The sequence below is a fragment of the Colias croceus genome, chromosome 1, assembly GCF_905220415.1.
Source record: "Colias croceus chromosome 1, ilColCroc2.1".
Taxonomy (NCBI): domain Eukaryota; kingdom Metazoa; phylum Arthropoda; class Insecta; order Lepidoptera; family Pieridae; genus Colias; species Colias croceus.
In genome coordinates, this window is record NC_059537.1 from 10,602,630 (window position 1) to 10,626,542 (window position 23,913).

General features: G+C 36.6%; 1 protein-coding gene and 1 long non-coding RNA gene across 3 annotated transcripts in view; one reads left to right on the forward strand and one right to left on the reverse strand.

The window, feature by feature from the left end:
* Positions 1-23,545, forward strand: part of LOC123691700 (cleft lip and palate transmembrane protein 1-like protein) — a 31,085-nt gene extending 7,540 nt beyond the window's left edge. Inside the window, exons 8-9 of one of the 2 annotated variants that reach the window (XM_045636236.1) lie at positions 382-508; positions 21,861-23,545. In XM_045636236.1, the coding sequence (XP_045492192.1) occupies positions 382-475 (94 nt within the window). In that variant the 3' untranslated portion in view covers positions 476-508; positions 21,861-23,545. Of the gene's footprint in view, positions 1-381; positions 911-21,860 lie in introns of those variants that run through there. The other variant, XM_045636228.1, reaches the window with a different exon arrangement.
* Positions 4,427-7,146, reverse strand: LOC123692543. Its single transcript, XR_006751582.1, has 3 exons — positions 7,062-7,146; positions 6,802-6,899; positions 4,427-6,475 (listed from the first exon to the last, which is right to left on the reverse strand). It is a non-coding gene; the product is annotated as an uncharacterized LOC123692543 (long non-coding RNA).
* Positions 23,546-23,913: the final 368 nt, after the last annotated feature.

Genomic DNA, 23,913 nt, shown 5'->3' on the forward strand with positions numbered 1-23,913 from the left:
AAGGATAGAATAAATTCGATTGCTCGGGCGGGTCACGAGTGGCTGAGTTGGTTAGGCATCCGCCCCGGAATGGCGCGAAGGATGCGGGTTCAAGTCCCGCCTCGTGATCGAGTTTTTTCTATCCTTTATAAATTTATATTTATAAAGCATTTGAATGCCATAAAAACAAAAAAAAAAAAAAAAAAAAAAAATATAAATTATAAAACTCCTCTTTTGAAAAACTCTGGTCAAGTTTGACTTCGGACTAACTGCGCATGCGCAAGTGTAGAAACAAATAGATTTCTCATTTATTTTCTTAGCATTCATATTGCACTAGATGGGGATACGTGTCAAATGTACTGATTTTAAATGCATAATAAAATACTAAAAAATATTTTTTAGGTTATACCCAGTGGACAAGACTCGTACGGACACAGCTGCTAGTATGGACGAGAATCCCGAAGTGCTTGAACCAGTCAAATCTAAAGACGACTAGTTATTGATTATAGAAATTACTAGAAAACACCAGGTGCACTTAGAATAATTATTATTTATTACTAATTTACACAGTAGTTAATGCAATTTTTTTCAAAAGACTCGCTTCGTTCGTCGTCCAATGGAATTTAGTGTCAAACTATATACCGTGAAACCTGCTTACTTTGCTTCTTTTTCATGTGTCAAAAAAGTTTAAAGCGCTTTAAAAAATATATGAAAACAAAAGGAGTAACCTATATCTAGATGTAGTTAAGACCATGAAAATGTATATAATTGAAGCGGCGTCTGTAAGAAGGTCCCGAAATTAAAATTCAAAACTTTTCAGGAGGAAAATAAAACCTCATAATATTTTCTATAATATCTTACGGCACGGCGAAACATGATCCCTATGACACTGACACACTTCATCTCGGGCACTATCCCTCCATCAAGATTTCTACATGATCTTCTACAGGGACGTGGTGTTGCCTCTGCACTAACTGAAGTTGTGGATAACATCCTGAAGGCGCAAGACACGGGCATGAGTACTGCTGTTGTATTCCTTGATTACACTAGAGCTTTTGACACCATCAATGTTCCGCTTCTTCTATCCAAGATGTCGTACTATGGGTTTAGTAAGGAAACAATAAGCTGGTTCAGTAGTTATCTCAACAAACGTACTCAAACTGTAGTCATCCGCAAGGAAGATGGTTCAATTGCATATTCCAGGCAAAGTAGCGTGACCAGAGGAGTTCCGCAAGGCTCCATCCTGGGTCCCCTACTTTTCATTCTGTATAGTACGGATATTACGCGTGAAATAAGATATTGCCGGTACCATTCATACGCAGATGATATACAATTATATATATCTTTTCATCCATCTCGAACTGTTGAAGCTATTGCCGAATTAAATTCAGACCTTCAGCGTATTTCAAAATGGTCGGAGAAAAACTCTCTGGTTATTAATCCTGCGAAGACCAAATTTATGTTATTGGGAACACCGATTTTGGTTGAAAAAGTGGCGAAACATAATCCGCTTATCAGTGTAGAGGGGCAGTTGATTGAACGCGTTAGGGAAGCTCGCAATCTTGGGATCGTGTTCGATGAAAATTTGAGGTTCGAGAAACACATTCATACCACCATTTCAAACTGTTTCTATAGATTAAAGCTGTTGTATCGTATAAAATCCTACATTACCGCACCCTTACGTTCAAGGCTGTGCGAGGCACTTATACTCTCGAAATTCAATTTCGCGGACACCATGTACGGTACAAGATTGCTTGAAAAAACTAAGACTGCAATACAGCGCGTTCAGAACGCCTGCGCTCGTTTCTGTTGGGACATACCTTCGAGAGATCACGTTACGCCGTATCTGATCAAGGCAAAAACGCTCAACATGGAACGACGCAGACGCCTTCACTTCGCTGTCATGCTTTTTGAAGTGGTAACATCCCAGATGCCTAAATACCTTTACTGTAAGCTGAGATGGATGAGAGACAGAAAAGGTTCGCACTTCACAAGAGGGTCCACGTACATGCTAGTTATGCCAAAGTTCCATACAACTGCTTTTAGAGGTAGTTTTGTATACAACGCAACGAAGTGCTGGAACAATCTTCCGCCGCCGATACGTGAGTCAGTGTCAAAAAATGCTTTCAGATATAAATATAAAGCACACTTGATAAACGAATTCGTCAAACAAGCCTAGTTGCGTTGTATATAGGGCTAATATACATTTATACATTTATTTATTTATTTATTATGTTATTTTATATGTATTTTATTTTTATTTATTATTATTATAATTTTTTTGTTTTTATATGTTCATAATATGTATAATTCTGTAGAGGATTTTGTTTCTATTTAGTATCTATTTATTATTTTTCCTGTATAGGTATTATTAGTAATAGTCACGGTTAGGGGACACTTTGGGCTTCTGCCCTGTTGTCTTGTGGGGGGCACTGAAAACCAGCGTTATGCCGACCATGTCGGCATGACATATGCTGAGGGCCTCACCATTTAGGTCGCCACACAAATTTATTATTATTTTCTCTGTTTTGCGTTCTGTTCTTTCTTCTTTTTTTTTAATTTTGTTACTTATGTTTTATGTGTCAATGTGGTGTACCTAATAAATGATTTCATTTCATTTCATTTTCATTTCATTTCATTTCATTTTACATATATATGCAGCCGGCTATATCGAATTATAAGACGTTGTCACGTCAAAAATGTGTGCGTGTACTGTACACACGTAGGAAGTGAAACTTCTTTATGACCTTATTTTTCAAAAAATTATTTACTATATGCAAGTCACAGTCACAGTAGTTGTTGTGTTGTAAACTGAATGAACACTGGCAGAAATAATTTAAATAATTTCAACACCTTTTTTCCACCCAAATCGTGGTATCACAACAATTTATTAGTCGAAAATATTTGTTATTTTTTCATTTCGATATTTTTTCACCAATATACGGCCTAAACGTCAATGTGACAGAGCCCACAAAGTTGTGGACGCTAGTTGGCGCTGTAATACACGTGCACGGAGCCAATAGCGTAACTCCGAATAATATGAATTTCTAATTCTTTCCGCTACCGCATAAAGTTTGTTCTCGTTCGATTTCTAAAATCGACAACTGCTGTCTGCTGTCATTTGTCACAATGACATATTATCCCTTGTCTGTGGCGCGATTGAACGAGAACAAGTTCGTGTTAAGTTCAGGAACGTTTTTTTTTTATAACGTTTTGTTTACATTTTCTATCACTGTTTCGATCCCTTAAATTCCGTTCGAGATTCGAACCGCCATCTTTCCGCAACCGATCGCATCAATCTGCGCCATTACCCGCAGTTATCGGTTTTGGCGAAATACTTGAGAAAGATGTAAACAATGCGCGATTCTTGCACATGTGTTCGCTGGCGCCAGAATAAATTAGCCACTTAGATATTCGCAGTTCATGCGACGAAATAGACACTACAAACGCGTTACTTTTATTTTATTTTCCGTTCATCCTTTGTTTATGAAAACGACACTGAGACTTGAAATGTCCAAACTTCCCACAATAAAAACAGTTATTACTATTCACATTCTCTTCACTGTTACTTTTGGTATTCTTACAGTCACTCTGATAATGTCTACTCTTGCCACATTGGAAACATTTTACTATTCTTTTATTTTTCATGAAGATGAAGAATGCAGAGCATTGCTGCATATTTTCAGTCTTTTCTTTCACTCTTTTTTCTTCAATGAGTATTGAAACTAGATTTTCAAATGTTTGCTTCTCATCAGGTGCAGACTCCCAAGCCGAAACGAAATGTTTATTCTGGCAACGACATTAAAACTTTAGTGATTACAAATTTATCTGATATCTCTTCACCCATCTGTTTCAATGTATTCTGCATTTCTTGTATTTTAGACAAGAATACGGACATATCTATTCCTTTTTCAAACTTGTATTGGAAGAATCTCTCGTCTGAGTTTTATGATATCTCTTCACCCATCTGTTTCAATGTATTCTGCATTTCTTGTATTTTAGACAAGAATACGGACATATCTATTCCTTTTTCAAACTTGTATTGGAAGAATCTCTCGTCTGAGTTTTATATCTATTCTATCTTGTTCGTAGTCAGGAAGTTTCCTTATATTTTATGAGGTTTAAAAGGTCTGTACTATGCCGGTAGCCCTAAATCGAGAGATGATATTTTCTTTACTGGTTATCTCTATTGCCTGTATTAAAAATTTAAGAAAAACTGGAAAATGAAATTTGTTGATGCTGACGCTGACGGATAACCTCACTGGCTAATCCACACACCAATCTATATCTCAAACTTTCCTCTAACCGCGTACCATATTCACAAGTTTTCGACATTTTCTCTAGCACCGCTACGTACTCCGAAATAGTTTCATTATCTTGTAGAGGGGTTGTGAACTCAAAGATGATTCGGATCGTAATATGTTGGGGTATTGATTCAATACGCTGTGGTTAGCTTGTTCTGAACTCATGACGCGGATTGAGTGTACGGCCGTAGATACTTCGATTGCTTCGACAGCAAGTTTTGTTGTATCAGTAATACTTTGTATTTCTTTGAAATATTTTTCTGTACCATCATTAGGATAGCAAAGCCATTTCTTATTGGGATGGTATTCTTTGGCTTTTATAAAGTTATTTTTTTTGTTTGTAAATGTTGTATCCAATAAATTTTGTCTGCAATGTTGACAACTTTTAACATTATTAGACAACATTTTTTTGACGACACTACCACAAGTGAAATTCGTCTGACCAGCGTCATTTTCAGTTATCTGCTCAGAGCAAATTTCATTGTTAAATTGAATACTTGGTTCAGGAACATCAGGAGTGCTAACCTTTTCTTTAAAAAAAAACTTCAATGTCTGTAGACACTCATTGGAATCCTCCTCACAGTTTGCTCTCCTTGAATGAGGAGAGCTAAAATTATTTAGAAAAATAAAGCCTTGAAAGCTCCTTCGAATGCCATTGTTTTTGGCGAAATATTCCTGGCTCCATAACTCCTAATATTCCCGAAGAAATTTTCAATAGGATCTTGGTTAAAGTTCCTAGTCAACATTGCATCCAATCTAAATTTACTAGACAAAAGTTTCCAAATAAATTCCATCCCTTCGATTGTTTTTATTAAATTAGTTACAGATGGAACTATTGTTTCAATTAATTGGATTTCATTGCCAGCCTTTACTTTTTTAATGTATTTTACAGTTTTTAATATTTTTTTGGCGTTTTGCCAGAGTTTATGATGGGGAGAGTTATGTTTTACAGGGCCTTTATATATTTTGCCGTTTGGAATAGCAAAAGTACTTACATTCATACTATCGAACAAATTATCCATTAACAGTGTGAAGTCTACTAATTGACGACATTCTTCATTTAAATCACCTCTTGCAGTTAAATGTTCGGTTACAACAGCAACACTATGGCTAAACAATTGTGTAGCAGATTTAACGCGCATCTTGTTAATTTTTTCAGGCATCACATGCTCTTCTGTCAATTTGTGTAGGAGTCGAAGCTCTCCTATCCTATATCCGATATGACTTATCAGCATCGTAAACTCTTTGGAAATATTCCCATTTTATAGTTTTTTTATTATTTTCAATAATATAAGTTAAATCTTTTGTTAATAAATTGTTTCTAATTCCTTTAACTAAATGTGGAATGTCATATAAAGGAATTATGTTTTGTCCCTTAACTCTAAACATATCATGCTTCCACTCTTTATCATTTCTTAAAAATAAAGATTTAGTGTCATTCACCAATTCGGTAATGGCTCCAACATTAACTGTGCTTTGATCACAAACAGTATTAACAATTAGGAGCCCAGACTGTAATGCATGTTCAACTACAGTTTTTATCAAGTTTTTTAATTCCAATTTATTTAGCGAATTTGTGAAATAATAAGCTATAGGTTGCTTAAAGTTTTGCACTATGCCTTTGACCATAAATACAAGAGCGTGATTAGCGAAAGTTTTTTGATCATTTGTAAATCCCTCTAAAATATCGTTATTTGAATTATAAAATATTTGTGGAGTGATGGACATTTCGTCAAATACATAATCGCTCATTAGTGTCCTTTTCACTCATAGTTTTTTTTAATTCTTTCGGATATGATGGTATTAATACCAGGCGTGATCTTTATTTCACTGAGAAGTTTTTTCATTGATTTGGATGACGGTAGTGTAAAATAGCTACTTAGGACTCTATAACATTTTGGGCTCTTTTTAAAAAGGGACAGGGATAAATTTTTTTCTTCAGTCGTGAATCTTCTCCCCTTGGGTTTTTTCTGCGATTGTTGTTGCATGCTCAGGAATAATTGTGCTGGTCTCTTTATATTTTTTGTAAGGAGTTGAAATGCAATGATTTTAGACATTTTCTCAGCATTAGCTAATCGAGCTTTTAAATGTCTTTCCTTCTTTGCGCAAACGGCAGATTTCAGATCGCAAATATTTTATTTTCGTTTGGGTTGACCTTAATAAAATTTGGTGAGCCAGGGATACTCTTACATCTGAAAAAGAATTATAGAGTTGTCTATAATTATTGCATTTTACTATAAGTTATACAGACAGAGTGGAAACCTAAGCCTACCAAGACAAAAGAGAAAAATGGTAAAATATAATATAAATTTAAATAATCTGAATTTAATAATTGTACGTAAAGGGTGCTAAAGTGCAGTTGTGTCCCAGCATTTAGGCATACAGTAATTTAAAATTTTTATACAATTTCTTTTTCTCGTTTTTTTTTTATTTTGTACTGGGTACTAAGCGCGAGCTCAAAATGAAACATCTCCTTTATGAAAAGTAAAGAAAAGATATATTCAGTTGCTTCAATTACCTTTAGCTAATGTTTTTTTTTCATATTCATATTTCTGCTTATCACGCTGTAATTATGTTCCTTTGTTACATCAGTTGCAGAGACAATATGTCTTTCGCCTGAGAAAATGTACATAATCTTAAAAGACACAACTTAAAAGCAATACTTTTTTATTACAGCATGAACATGTACAAGCACAAGCATTATATTCAGACTATCGTATGTTTTTTTTCTTTTTTTTTCACATCACAGTAAAATAGATTTGGTAAATGTTATGTTACCTGAGCTAGTAGAAGTGACAGGAAGTAGTACATCAACACGTTTTTTATTTACAGTGTCGGAAAAGCCAGCAACAGTTATTTCTGAAAATTATAAATTAACAAAATTAGGTACTCATATTTTTACTATTATTTGGATTAGATTCGTATCATCAAGGAACTTTTTATTACTTTTTTAGCACAATAAAAGATTTCTGGCACAATTCATATATAATGTTTAGGCGAACAGCTCATTTGAAGCATATTATAGGGCTATCACTTTTATTGTTTTGGAAATATTTGTATAATTAAATTAAATAAAATTGACATTTTCGGACGTTTCTTTCTATGGAGTTGTGATATTGGTTGTCCTCTATACAGTGCGTCCCAAAGCTTTAATTTTAGGGTTTTAAAATTTAAGATTTTAATAAGACCTTTTGGGACGCCCTGCATACATACTGTGGTTCTGGTCAGTTAAGTTTTACCTGAGCTAGTAGAAGTGCCAGGAACTGGTGCATCAATATTTCTCTCATTTACAGTTTCAGAAGAGCCAGTGACAGTTATTTCTGAAAATTATAAAAGTCAAATTGTAATTATTTATATTTAGAAATTAAAGACTTTTTAACGGATTTTAAACGCGATTTATTCATTATATTATTTTCCCGACGTTTCGAACACTTTACAGCGAGCGTGGTCACGGGGAGACTGAGATGTTGTATGTCTTGACGGTCATTCAAAAATTGTTATTTGTGAACTACCTCCACCTATTCCTCCGTAGTTGGTATGTGGAGTATTTTTCCGGATGTTGGTAGTATTGGCTGATCGTGTCTTCTAGTCTTTTGGTACGTTTGACATGGGATTTTAAATTCTTAATAACAGGATCCCAGGTGTTAAATCTTATGAAGTGGTTGTTGTCCAGCGTGTGTTCACATACCGCAGACTTCTTGTGACGCCGATGCTTGATATCCGCAATGTGCTCCTTCAGTCGGTTAGGTTAGTAATATCTAAATGTATAATACTCGCGTAAAATCAAACCCTAGAAAATACTATTATTTATATTGTAAACTATCTGTAAGTAAAACATAATTTAAAATAAAAAAACTTGTAGGTACGGGGTAATAATATTTTTCTTAATTATTATATTACTACTAAGTACCTACTATAAGAAGCTCATACGAAGAAAATGGTAGTTGCTATCTCTAGTCTAGGAGTCTTTATTAACAAACACATACATACCAGGTAAATGAAGCGATGGTACTGCCAATATGTTCAGACGTTTATTTCGATTTTTATGTTTCTGGATGAAATGAATATCACATATCCTCTTTTTTATGTAAATTTGTTTGTCTGATAATGTTTTTAATTTATCTCCAACAAGATCAACCTAAATTTTGAAACGTTCAGGAAATTTGTCAGGATTAGGGAAGACATGCATCACAACATCTGAAAAAAAATATTCTAAATGAAATAATATCTGTAGGATTCTTTTTTATAACTAGCTAGAAGAATATAAACTGGCAGGTGTTATTTAGGTACCTACCAATACTTTGCTGGCATTTTGCCGGCATGAATGTAGATTAATCATTAAAGTCTAGGTTACTCCTTGATAAATAGTTAAGTTTAGTATTATTTTTTACTTCGTGTGAAAACATATTGATCATTGCTGATATTTTAGTGTAACTTACCCGTGTCTGCACATCCAAAAGCGCAACTGTGAGGCATTGTATCGAATTTTTTAACACAACACAACACAAACCAAAATATAGCGTCCTTTCGCAAAGTACACGATTTCAAAGAAAAACTCAACACTAGCACGAAGGAGGAAACTCAACTTGACGTAACTAATGGAGAAGAAATCACATAAAACCGAAATATAACACAAAAATGATTTACAAAATACAACAAGCGCGTCCGCAAGGTACAGTAGCCATCTTGTGTTAACAGTTAAAATTTAAAAAAATGTAACATGGCCAGGCAAAAAAATACCTTAATTATTAGAATGTTCTCTATGTAATTTTAGAAATATTTTTATTGATGGAAAAGATACTAAATAATTATCCGGCATATATTTAAATTATTATTACAATAATATAATCAAGAATATTCGAATAAAATTGAAAAATGGGTCAATCGCGACATCTTTTAGAGATTGTAGTAATCACTCACTCAAAAGTTGTTCGTTAAGACATAAAGATGTCGCCGTTTTCTTTGCGATATTTACCATAGTATGGAACTGTGCTACCCCTGCCTTCAACCTCTTCGTTTAATATGTATGCAGGCTTGAGTCTGTCAATTGATACTACTGTAGTCCGAAGTGGTAACTGTATTTGGTAGTACTTGTCGTAGCGCTTCAGTACTTCATAAGGGCCGTCATACGGCGGAGTGAGTGGTGCTCGAACTGTATCGTTCCGTATGAATACATGAGTACACGTAGACAAATCCTTGTAAATAAATGTTGCTCGATTTGCGGGGGATCGTTTAGTCGGTGTGAGTATAGTCATAGTTTCTGTCAGGCGTTTCACGTAGTCAGCGTCTTCAATTCCCGTCCGTGTAGGCACGAAGAAATCGGAGGGCATGCGCAGTGTAGTGCCGTAGGTCATCATAGCTGGGCTCAAGTTGTTATCTTCTCTTATAGCTGTGCGTAAACCCAGCAGTACTGTCGGTAGTTCGTCTGTCCATTGACAAGTACTGCCGCGAGCTATGAGCGCGGCTTTCATAGTGCGATGCCATCGTTCGATTTGCCCATTTGCTTGAGGGTGAAATGCCGTAGTGCGTATTCTTGTAACCCCAAATCTTTTCATGAGTGCCTTAAATAAAGCAGATTCAAATTTTCGGCCTTGATCGGTAGATATGCGTAGCGGGCAGCCGAAGCGTGCAATCCAGTTCTCGTACAATGCTTTCGCGACGACTTCGGCAGTTATTTCTTGAATTGGAACTGCTTCAGCCCATTTTGTAAGACGATCAATGATGGTAACCAGTATCGGTAATCTCTTGAGAGTCGTAGTGGACCGACTATATCTATGTGTATGTGTTCGAAGCGTTGCGAAGGCGGGAACTCTGCTAATGGAGTGACGACGTGCCGGTGAACTTTATACACACACACAAGACAGACAGCTGATACAAGACTTGGCCCATAACGTAGCGTCTTTATTCATTGCTGGCCAGAAAAACTTCGATGTTATTAGCTTCCGAGTAGCTATAATACCAGGGTGGCATAGTCCGTGTTGAGCGTTAAATGCCATATAACGGTATGCCTTCGGTAGAAAGGGACGGGGCGATGCGCTTGATAGCTCGCACGTGATGGGTCGATCGAGTCTGGGTAGCGTGACTTCACCGAATGTTAAATTTGTTTGAGTTTTTAATTTTCTGAGCTCTTCGTCGTTACTTTGGTCGATGGCTAACTGCTTGTAGTCGATTACATTAGGGCATTGGATCTCTTCGATGCGTGACAACGCGTCGGCGACTGTGTTCTCTTCTCCTTTGATGTACTTGATACTCGAACAGAATTGACTTATGTAATGCAATTGGCGTTCGCGCCGTGGAGTGTCGCTACCGCTTGCAGGTCTTGTTAGTGCGAAGGTGAGAGGCTTGTGGTCTGTATACAGAGTGACTTCGCATCCTTCAATTAATCTTCTGAAGTGTTTAACAGCCGCGTACATCGCTAATAATTCGCGATCATACACGCTGTAGCGACATTGCGTAGCACTCATTGCTTTAGAGAAAAAGGCTAGCGGTTTCCATCGGTTCTCAATCTTTTGTTGAAGTACAGCGCCGAGACTATGATCTGAGGCGTCAGTCATGATGGCAAGGGAGCAGCCAGGAATGGGAAAAGATAATGTTGTCGCTTCTGTGATGCTTTGACGGCATTTCTCAAAAGCTTCAATTGCTGCAGTAGTCCATTCGATAGGCGTTTTGTCGTTCTTCTTTTTATTACGTAGATACTTGTTTAATTCATTTTGTATAATATGCTTGCACATACCATTTATATATATCTAACTAGCTCACTTTTCAAGTTTTTTGTTTTATAAAAGTTCAAATGACTTAGGGAGAAGCTGGTGCCTGTATATACAGGCTAGTTCTTCGAACTAAGCCTAAAACGGGTGCCACTTATACTTTTTAATTGTGAACAAAACTATATTGAATATGTCCATGTTTATGTCTATGAAAGAATAAGAAATAAACTATATATATATATATACAGGGTGGTTCTAAATTACGTTGACAAATTTCAAAATAATAAATTTCAAAAATGGGACATGCTGCGTTGCTTTTGTTTTTTAATTATTATTTTCACATGTTTTGGCGCCAACTTAACGTTATTTGTGGAGAGAATAAATAAAAAATTAGTCATTTTTTACTATGTCTGCTCAACGAGATGCAATAATATCCTTATATGAGGCTGGTAAGCGGCAGTGCGCGATAGTGTGACTTCTCAGTATTAGTCGGCAGTTAGTTTCTTCTGCTATTAAACGCTACGATGAGCTTGGCCATCTTGGTGACTGTCTGGGAAGAGGCAGAAAAAGAACTGTAAAGACGCCTAGGCTTCGACATATCGCCAAACAAAGATAGACCCGCAATTCACAAGCCAAGGTAAGAAAAATGGCTCGAGATTTAGGTGTAAGTCATTCAACGTTACAACGAGTTGTTAAAAATGAGCTCAAGTCAACAGCATACAAGCTTCGAAAAGCGCAGCGGTTGGATGATAAAGATAAAAAAATACGCCTTGAAAGATGTCGCTTACTGAAAGCGCGCTCCGCTGGTGAAGCGTGGAAAAATATTTTTTTCACCGATGAAAAAATTTTTCAGATTGAACAGTCTCATAACCGCCAAAACGATAAAGTTTACTCTTCTAGTCGCCCTGGAGCCACAGCAATTATCCCCCATCGGAAAAGACCGGATTCAGTCATGGTTTGGCGTGGCATTTGCTCAACAGGCAAAACTCCTCTCGTTTTCGTAAAAAAAGGTGTGAAAATGAATCAAGAAATATACCGACGCGATATTTTAGAGAGTGTAGTTCTTCCTTGGAACCAGTAGCACTTCGGTGACCAACCGTGGACTTTTCAACATGACTCTGCTGCATCTCACAGGGCCTCAAATGTGCAGTAGTGATGTATGGACCATTTCCCAGAGTTCATAAGTTCCAAGGAATGGCCTCCATTTTCATCAGACCTTAATCGAATGGATTTCAGCGTATGGTCAATTCTAGAGGCGAAGGCCTACAACATCACACAGAGGTGTAGACGCGCTGAAGGCAACACTTACTCGTGAGTGGAACAAAATATCTGAAGAGGAGGTACGGAAAATCGTCGAAAACTTCAGAAAACGTTTAAGTCTTTGTATTAAAGCTAAAGGTGGTTATTTTGAAAATAAATAGATATTTACATTAAAATAATACTGTATTTTTATTATAAAGTAGTCACCGATATACTGTGTAAAAGAAAAATAAAATAAATCGTAAAATAAGTTGTCAACGTATTTCAGAGCCACCCTGTGTATATATATATATTTTGTAGATGTGCTTGGTTCGGTAGGCAGTCTCTGTAAAAGTTCAACATTCCTAGGAAACGACGCAGTTCTATAATGGTCTTCGGTTGAGGATACTTGGATATTGTTTCTATTCGCTCTTGTGTAGGTTTAAAGCCACTCGACGAGACTTCATAGCCCAGAAAATTGATCTTTTCTACTCCAAATACGCATTTTTCGATGCTCAATGTAACTCCGTAGTCGTCGAGGCGTTTCAGTACTTGATGTAGAAGCTTTTTATGCTGTTCTTGATCTTGTGAGTATAATAATATGTCGTCGACGAAACAAAAACAGTCATCAATGCCTCTGAGAACTTGATGCATGAATCTTTGGAATTTTTGACTGGCGTTGCGAAGTCCAAAGGTCATACAGGTAAATTCGTATAACCCGAACGGTGTAGTGATGGCTGTTTTCTGTGCAGTTTCTTCGTCAGCCAGTGGTATCCAGTAGTAGGCCATTTTCAAGTCGAGTTTTGAGAATATTCTTTTGTTGTATAACTGATATGTAAAGTCTTGTATGCGAGGTATCGGATAGCGATCGGGCTGTGTTACTGCATTTAAACGTCTTTAGTCGCCGCATACACGTAGCCCTCCATCTTTTTTCTTCACCACGTGCAGTGGGCTTGCCCATGGGCTTTTTGATGGTCTACAGATGCCCAGTTCCACCATACGGTCGAATTCAGCTTTAGCAGCGTTATATTTCTCGGGTGGGAGTGGCCTGGGGCGAGCGAAGAGCGGAGGTCCCGTTGTTTCTATGTGGTGGACCACTTCATGCTTAGCCGGTTGCTTCAATGACATCGGTCGTAGATACTTCGATTGCTTCGACAGCAAGTTTTGTTGTATCATCAATTAATCTTCTTTTGTGGAGGTCAACTAGGAGCTTGTAATGCCGTAAAGGGTTAAAAGGTCTGTACTATGCCGGTAGCCCTAAATCGAGAGATGATATTTTCTTTACTGGTTATCTCTATTGCCTGTATTAAAAATTTAAGAAAAACTGGAAAATGAAATTTGTTGGTGCTGACGCTGACGGATAACCTCACTGGCTAATCCACACACCAATCTATATCTCAAACTTTCCTCTAACCGCGTACCATATTCACAAGATTTCGACATTTTCTCTAGCACCGCTACGTACTCCGAAATAGTTTCATTATCTTGTAGAGGGGTTGTGAACTCAAAGATGATTCGGATCGTAATATGTTGGGGTATTGATTCAATATGCTGTTAAGCTTGTTCTGAACTCATGACGCGGATTGAGTGTACGGTCGTAGATACTTCGATTGCTTCGACAGCAAGTTTTGTTGTATCATCAATTAATCTTCTTTTGTGGAGGTCAACTAGGAGCTTGTAATGCCGTAAAAAGTCTGCACCCAATATTGATGTCTTCACGTCGGCGATGACGAATGTCCAAACGAAGTTACGTCGCAAACCAAGATCGAGCCTGTAAGTTTTCTCGCCCTAAGTGTTTATCGGCGTGTTGTTTGCCGCAAATAATCTGTAGGCGCTCGGATCGGTTTTCTTCCATTTGTTTGTTGCGGCCCACACGGATATATCTGCGCCTGTGTCCACGAGGAAACGTTTATGAGTGTTGCGATCATGTACACAAAGGCGATTGCTGGTACTGGGGACACCGACGTCCGCCACCGTCGGTGTCGAACTTAGTTTTCCGACGTTTTGTTTCTTCTACAGCAAGGTGATTCGCATCGTTTTGCTTTGTCGCCATATCGGAAGTGATAATCTTTGAAACTTATTTCTGGTGAAACTTATTTCTTTCCGCGAGTTCGCTTGTCTTAGGTTGCAAATGACGTGTCATGATATTGGATATTTCACGAAACATTTTTTTCTTTCGGTCTGACCGGTGCGGTGTTCATAAATTGACAAGTAATTCGTAACTTTCCGTGCCCATAATCGTAATTAAGGTGGGCACTTGCAAATCTTCTGGTATTTTATTTACGATGAAATATTGTTCCAAACGTTCCACGTACAAAGTCTAATCATCTTGATGTACATTTAATTCTGATAACTTACCAATCGACATGTTATATAAACTACTTTTCTTCATGATTAATGCGTCAATCCTTGTCGCCAATGTGATATTTTGGGAGTTGTAATAAAACGAACTTTTCGGTGCCACGTTTAATTCCAAGAGAAAGACACATAACGGCGCATATTTTTTTTTTATGTACCCTATATGCAAAGTTAAAAAAATACACATTAAGCATACCTCACAATTGAGTTTCGTTTTTGACGGATTCTCTTGTTTGTAACCTAAGGCCCGGATTCCTCTGTCGCTGACGTCGGTCGTGTAATAAATATAAAGAGGCGTAGATACTAAATACGACAACTCTTTAATATGGCTCTTATTCATAAGCCCGTGGACATAACTAGTTTTGTGAATCAACTTCTTTTTCAAATGCACATAAAAGCAATGGTCATCTTCAATGTTTCTTGGCAATTGTTTCGCCATTGTATTAACTTCAACAGGTACATTAATTATCTGGCCATAAATACCGTACTGACCATTAACGTGTCTCAGTCTACGAATCTGCATGAACGGTATTCTCGGGGAAATCAACCGTTGCTCGATAAGGTTTAACGTTGGTAAATGTGATCACAGAACCAATATACTCTAGGGAGAAGAACGACGACTTCGTACAAAAAAAGTAAAGACAGTTTTGCTGCGCGCCATCTAGTGGCACCCCAGAACAACTAAAGAACGCGATTAGGGCGGGATATTTGAAATATTGTAGAGAAAATTACTCAAAACTGAATTTTTCTTTCTAGTTGTGCAATAGGAATGAATAATTATCTCAAATTAGCATAATATATGACCTAGTAGGTACCTACGTCATAATATATTATGCTAATTTTCATTTCATTTCTATTGCACAACCAGAAAGAAAAATGTAACTTCAAAAACATGACCTACATTAACATTAGCAAAAAAACTCAGGAATAATTTTCTTAATTTTTTTAAATTTCATTTGTGTTTTAAAATATCCATTTTTCTCTTTAAGGAAGCTTTCGAAGCTTCTTCTGAGAACTGGACGATTTTTTAATGCCTTTTTATACAAATACTAGTACAAATATATGATACATTGTGAATAAAATAATTGAGATTTTTTTCCCAATGTGCTGGACAAGCCTTTAAAAACTCATGATCAACTGATTCTATAATTTTTTCTTTTACTCTTTTAAGTACTTGCTTTTCGTGCCCTATATCTTCAAACATTCTGTTTGCCACCAAAGCACAGGATTCCACATAATTTATTATATTTTTATGGGGATAATTCAAGCTCTGCTTTTCGGAGTATTCTTTAAATTGAATAAATAAATGTTCTACTGACCCTTTTTCCTTAGAAATTAAAATATTATGACAGTTTGTGCAGGTACAATCAATTCTTTTAACTAAAAATCCACAAACATATGCACATGCCTGAGCTTCACCATGTTCAGCATGGTTCAGCAGTACGGGAAATCTGAGGAATATGAAAAATTCTGTAAAATTGTATCATTTGTGCATATGTTTATGGATTTGGTCAATACCTCTTTATAATTATCAATTATACTTTCGCAGTAATCGCTTTCGCTGTTTCCAGTGATTAGGTGAGCTAGGTTGCTTAACATAGAAGTTTTTAAGGCTACAACAAATTGTCCAGCCGTTGTAATTGTAATTAGCACCACAATTACAACGAATGTAGCCAAACAGGTTTTCTAATGGGTCCTGCTGTAGTCTGCGGGTGGCAAGACTTTGAACATTTGAATGTTTAGTACGGAGTTTATTCCATAAAAGTTCGACTGCATTCAGAGTCCACACCCATCCTTCTTTTGAAGGCGGTGTGCGTGTGCAGCCTAAGAATTTTAAAGTATTAAAAAATAATTTCATTTCCTTAAATAACTGGAGATGTGGTGTGGTTTCTTTTAATTAGTCGCATGTATTTTCCCGCAAAATCTGCGGCGCAAATCTGAGGAGTCGCTGTTGACAGAATCAAATAGCTTGTCCATTTTTGAAATTACACATGCAGTTACAGCTGCTTCTGAAGTCAGTACTCCTGAAAATGAAAGTAAAAAATGTATTTAAACTATTTGCCAGATCATAAAAAGTTTTTATGTGGCTCCATTTTGCAACACCTAAAATAAAGAAGTTCATTTAATTAAAAAAATAATAATGTGTAGGTATTTAGCATTATTATGATCTACTAAATGAGAACACATAATATTAGTTCTTACCTATTCCACTTTTGTTGTTTGATGTAATTTGTGTAGTGCACTGGATATCGTATTTCAGAAATAGATTTCTGAAACACTTAAGAAGATGAGGCGGGTCATACATACTGATAATCTCTATATCATCAATAGTAATGGAGGGTTTTTCACTAGTGGCACCCAAGATGGACAAAGCTCGTTGATTTACCCCATCCATGTCGCAAACCGTTGCCGCTATGCTAAGACCCGCCTCACGACATTCACGTATTATCTAAAAAAATTGACAAATTAGTAATACACACACATGATTATTTAATTTAATTTGTGGAAACTGATTTGGGTTATGTATTACTTACTTTTAGTACATATCTAAAATTATTCTTTAACATTATAATTATGTTTCAAATGACTTTTTTCTAAATATATGTGTGCAGAATATTTCAGAAAGATAAAAGATAACAGTAATAAAATGGAGTTCTGTGTTTTATTAGATAGGTACGTATTACGTAGTAAGTAAGTAGCCGTACGTAGTAAGATAGCTTTAATGTTAGTATTTTGGATTGTTTTGATAACATTACCCCTTTTAAAAAGACTGCTAGACGGTCTGCTGTTACATACTCGCTGGATAAGTAGTAAGCCACAGGCTGCTTAATCTTTTTTCTAATGCCAGCTAACATGAACACTAGAGCATGTGTTGCTAATTGTGGTGATCTGCCTTGAAGTCCATGGTCTTGGAATCCTTCTATTGTATCTGTCTTTTGATTATATTTTATATTTTTTTTAATTGACATCGCATCAAACATGATGATGTATTCATTGTCAGATGCACATTGAAGTTCTGCTGTTCTTTTTAACATAGAGAAAATACATTTATTGACTCCCACTTCGAGGGAGAATTTGCTCAAAAGACATTTTAAGGTAGATTGAGCTGGTAGACAAAACAATCTTCTCATCAGTCTATAACAAGTTGGTGATCTTTTATATAGTCTCAGTGCTGTTATTTTTTCTTCTTTTGTCCATCTCCTTCCTTTGGTTTTTTTATGTTTTTTATCTGTGCTTGCAGCAACAAGGAAAATGTAGGAGTCTAATTTTTTCATTATCTTATCAACTGACTCAATTCTTTTAGAATATCCTTATTTTTCAACTTTTTTATGCTATTTCGCAATTGGCATGGCAAATATGTTTGAAATGTTTTCTGCATTTTGCCAACAGATATTTTTCTTTTGGTGTTTTAGTTTGCCTTTCATTTGTTAGTGTCTGAGGAGTGCTAATTTCACTCAGCACTTTATTTTCTTCAAATGAAGCATGCAACACATGCGAAGTCCCAGGTAGAGGTTCAAGTATTGGTTTTTTATAGATTGGTACTGGTTTTGGTTCAGAATAGCAGTTGGTCACATCTTTCAAAACTTGCACCTGACAATATGAGGGACCTGGTTGAGGTTCAGCCTGAAATTTAAGTAAAAAAACTTTGTAGTAGTAATAATCATAATCTACTACTACAACAATAGTTGTAAAATCTAACATACAATCTCAAAATCCCTTAAACATTATATAACCTTTGTTTTTCTATAGGCTTTGCATGCGGTTCCAGATGGGCTGGCTTATCTAATACAGAAAACTTATTGTGTATCGCTCGGGAACTGTTTATTTTCCTCAGATAAAGACTAACCTATATTTTAAGCAGGTTCTACATTTAGTGTCAGTAAATTGCGTTCAAGCCATGCGACTATCTGAGTCATACCTATTTGAGCGGTAGATATAGCCTCATCCCAATTTTCACCATGGAATATGACAGCTGTATCATCTGCGTAGCAGAGAATATCCGCGTTAGGTAGAGAGATGCTGTGAATGTCGTCCATATAGAGTATAAAAAGGGTTGGGCCTAAGATGCTACCTTGTGGTACTCCAAAATTGACCTCTCTCGTTGAGCTTCTATGGTCTCCAATTTTAACACACTGAAGCCTGCCCTTCAGATAGCTCTCAAACCACCGAAGTGCGTGGCCTTTGATACCGCATCCATCAAGCTTTCTAAGCAGTAATGGAATAGATACGGTATCAAATGCCTTTGCAAGGTCGAGAAATACACAAAGACAGCTTCTTCTGCAATCTAAGTGCGAAGCAACAGTGCACGTGAGGAGGGAAACTGCATCGGCTGTACTTTTCTGCCGTCTAAAACCAAATTGATGGCTTGATATTAGGTTATTAAGTATTTAACCAATCTAAGTATTTAACCAATCGAGAATTTACTATTTTTTCGAGAATTTTTGAGAAAACTCCCAATAAAGAAATAGGCCTATAATTATTCGGGTTGTCACGTTCTCCCGCTTTGTGAATTGGGGATACTGAGGCAATTTTCCAACTATCAGGAAAAATTCCCTGTGATAAACTGAGATTGTATATTGAGGTTAGGGGGCTAAGGATCTCTTGACGGATCAGCTTAACCAGTAAATTGTTCAGGCCGTCAATTCCCGGAGCTTTGTTGCTCTCGAGTTGCATTATCAAAGATTCCACTTCATGTATGTTAGTTGGTGTCATAAAGAATGAGTTCACGGGAGAATTATTAAAACAAATTTTAGAAGCTAAATCTTCCTGGGTGACTTTAATCTTCTCTAATATCCGAGTTGCGTAAGATTCTCCAATAGAAGTAAAATGTTTATTGCAAGCTTCAAGGGACTGAGAAGGATCTAAACTCTGGATGTTCAAAAGCTCTAACGGTTCTCTTTTAGAAATAGATAAGTTACAAATACTCTTTACGGCTTCCCAGGTTTTTTTTGGATTGCCCACACTATTACTCAGAAGGGAAACTTCGTGTTCACGCTTAAGTTTCTTCAGTAAATTATTTGTAAAGTTACGGTAACGATTGTAAATGTGCAGTAGCATTGTATCAAGGGGTCTTGTTCAATAAGTTCGTTTTCTGTCTCCACAGCATGACAAAATTGCTGTGTGAAAAGAACCATACCTTCTTGGTCGGTGTTTAGGTGGCCTTCACCAATTTCTAGCAGTTTTTGAGCATATGTTCCTGATTCGACATCGCTGAATGACTGGACTCACATGTTAGTGGTAAGATAAAGCTTTTCAACTTTAGACCACAGATATGAGGCTTTTAGACATGCGTTAATTTCATCTGCTGCAGTGCCTCTCTCGATAACAGGTAAAGTCTGTCTAAAATCCCCAGCCAATAACACTACCACACCACCCATCAACTTTCAATTGCTGTGAATATCTTGTAGACAGCGATCAAGCGCCTCAATGGCGCGTTTGTGTGACATAGTGCACTCGTCCCACACGATCAGCATACATTGTTGCAAGAGGGCGCCACGGGCACTGCTCTTACTGATGTTGCACGTTGGGGTTTCTTCGCTCGCCAGATTAAGAGGTAATTTAAAAACCGAATGTGCCGTTCGTCCACCGCTCAGCAATGTTGCAGCGATCCCAGAGGAAGCCACCGCTAATGCAACTTTACGGTCCTTACGAATTTTTGCTAGAAGCAAATTAAGCAAAAATGTTCTACCTGTACCGCCCGGGGCGTCAAGAAAGAAAAGGCCGCCTTTGTTAAGCTCAACTCGTTGTAATATTTTGTTATAAAATATGTTTTTATGTTCGGGTAGCAGGCGTGGTTCAGTTTCGCTGACCTGAGCGTCTAATAAAGCAATATCGTAGCTTAGCTCTTTGATCAAATCGGTCGACAACTCTCCTCGACGCTCTGGTGTAGGCATACCGAAGTCGGACAATTTCTTACCGGAAATCGTTATTATTTTGTCCTCTATATGTCTCAGTGCTTCATTGAAACATAGATCATTGTTGACTTGATCCATCCTTTCAAATCTATGCAAGATATCCTCCGATAGTGCAGATTTATACTTATCCCATAGTTGAAGAGGATTGGATAAACCGCAAGTGCATATCAATATTGCAAATAGTTCTCTTATTTGCGAAGGAGAGCGACACAGCACTGCCTCTTCCATTGTGGCATCCCAATGGTTGTCATCTTCCAACAACCCTATCTTCTCACACGCTTGTCGAAAAGTTTCAAGTTCTAGGCCGTCAACTGTATTTAGATCCAAGAAGCTAGTGGGGCCCTGTACTACATTCAGCAGCATTTGCAAACAGTAACATTCGAAGTTACTAACATGCACTGTGTAAATGCGCCCAAGAGCATCTCCTGCTTTCACACCTGGCCAGCCGTCGACAGGTGTACCTTGTATACTACGTTTCCATTCTTTCGACGACACGTTTCATGTATAGTAGCGGGGTACGTCAACATAAAGTAATGTTTTTGCAAATGCGTCATTTTGGCAAAGCAGGAAAAATGCAGTTAGTGTCGTCTTAGGTGGTGCGGCCATTCTCTCTCTAAAATTGTTTTCAGTGAAGTAAATCCGCTGACCATTAGGCAGATGAACCGCAAGGTGAGTGACTGTTGGGTGTCTTTCATGCAGAGGCAGACCCAAGATCCGCCACGCTGCTTCGTTACTACTAACAACTACTAACAATCCAGCTATTGTCAACCAATACTTCCTGTGTTCCACCTCGGGTTTTTAGAGTTATCGTACGGCCGCCATCTCAAAATTCATAAAACCTTTCATAGCTAGACCGACCATACGCACGCGTATTGTCATGCGCATTAGTGTCATAGTCATACAATTGTTGATGCGTATCGTCAGGACCGACGGTACGCACTGACGGTCGGTCAAGCTCTGCAACCAGCCTTAGGAAAGCGAAACAATGTAGTTAGTGAGTCCTCAGCCGGTGAACGTCCACACTTATAACATCGTCGTAGACTTTCGGCGTTTATTACCGACGATCGACGACGACCGATGGTCATGTTCTAAGAGTCACTTTCACTTTCTCGAAATATGTACACAAACAGTCAAACAGAGTCACTTTCTCAAAAAACAGAAACAGAGTTAATTTCTCAAAAAACACATAGGTAGGTAGGTACAGTCACTATCTCAAAACGCATAAACTGAGTCAATATTTCGCAACACACAATTCAGAGTCACTATCTCAAGATATTTGGATCGCATTGAGTCGAAACAAACAAAAAAACTTACAACAAAACAGTTTATCGTAGTGTTTAAATTCTCTTTGCTTGCAGTTTACACAACAGGACGCTACGGCAAAACAAACAACTCCTCCATCTTGTTTGGTCATAGTCAGTACGTCATCAGTCAGAAGTGACATTAGCTTGACATTAGAGGTATGAAAAATGAAATTTTTAAGTCTGGCATAGTTACTACGTCCCGTTTTTTTAAACTAACGCCACACTTGAAATAGCCCTTGTAGGTACGTCGCCGTTTCGACGTATAGAGTTGACAACCCCTGCACCAATTGCTCACTACAGGTAGCTTGTAGCTTAATCAACTTTTATTTAGATAATGTACATTTTTCTAACATAAAAAAGAATCTGCCGAAAATGACATTTCATAAACAAGCTGGGTTGCCACAACTCACTAGGTGTTGCCAATTTACTTTAATAAATTTTCCATGAAGGCATATGATAGAAAACTGTTATTAAGATATTACTATACTTTTTACCCCAGAAATTGGCTATGGCAAACATGGCAACCGTTGGCAAAGCTAGCAGGTTTCACGGTATATGGAACTGTTTTCAAAATTGTGTAGACTTTTTAATACTGGCATAGTTGATATAAGGCATATACAGGGTGATTTTTTTAGCATTCCATTATTGCGTAGTATATCAATTTGATAAGAAAACTTACACATTGCAAAAAACATCCTATACAATTTCTAATGAAATAAAAAAAAATAAGTAATTCAATTTTGATAATAATTAGATAAATTAGTGTAAGCTTTGAAATGGCTTTTTAAGAAGCTTACCAACAATATAAGTAGGACTAAATTTGAAATATTGCGTAAAAAATATAATGAAGCAATATTTGATGACATTGTATTGTTAAAGCGTGTACGGAAATAGCATCACTGAAAAAATAAAGAAAGTTTATTTTCGTTCTATGCTTGGAAGTTTTACAACATCACAAAATATCATAAGTGCGAATATTTATTACATTTCTTTCTTAATAAATTGAAATATTAGAGGCTCTATTTGTTTATTTTCGAAGCAATTAATTAATCATTATATTGTAAGAAGTGAATTTGGAAAATATTCCTTATTTATGGTATTATTTATTAATTATATTTATAAAACAGATGCACAAATAAGTTATTTCTTGAAGTGAATCCTCTTTAGGCGCAGAGTAAAATTAGGTCGCGTCATGACAATACCGTAACGTCATGGAATAAGGCGACTATTTTCGTATCTTTGAATCTTGCCAAAGAAGTTTCACTTCTGACACGTGTACTCGGCACACACGCTCTTTTTACTTGATGTTAATTATTTGTTATTTTTAATAATTATGACCAAGCCTGAGAGGATTAATATGCTAAGATGTAATTATTTATGTTTTTCTATAATAAACGCAATGAGGCTTGTACCAGGAAATGTATTCTGCTAAAATAGTACTAAATGTACATTTATTGAAAATATATAATTATTTATTTTAAGTACCTATTTGTTATTTTTTTCCATCAATATGGATTACGTTCATTTATATTTATGAGTGTAGCATTTAAATGTATATCTAATTTGTATATTAGCAGCAAAATATTTAAAAAATCTCATTGTTTGTTGTGGTTTATTGTTGACAGTATTGTATAATAGGTTGTTGTTAAATAAATGAAACTAGGTTTCCGCCCGCGGCTACGCCCGCGCAGTCAAAGAAAAACCCGCATAGTTCCCGTTCCCGTGGGATTTCCGGGATAAAACCTATCCTATGTTCTTTCTCGGGTATAAAAATATATCTATACAAAATTTCATGCAAATTGGTTCTGTAGTTAAGGCGTGATTGATTAACAGACAGACAGACAGAGTTACTTTCGCATTTATAATATTATAGTATGGATGTACTATAATACTATATTGAAAGCAAGAAAACGTAGAAAATATATTATTATTATATATTATTATTATTTTATTTACTAGCAAAATATGTAATTTAAATGTATATTTAGAAAAAAGAAATGCATAAGTAGTCTTTTAAACCATGACAAAATAATTCCTATAATAATGAAACCATATAATAAAGGTCAATATCAAATATACATAATCATAAAGGTCACGTCATGTATCT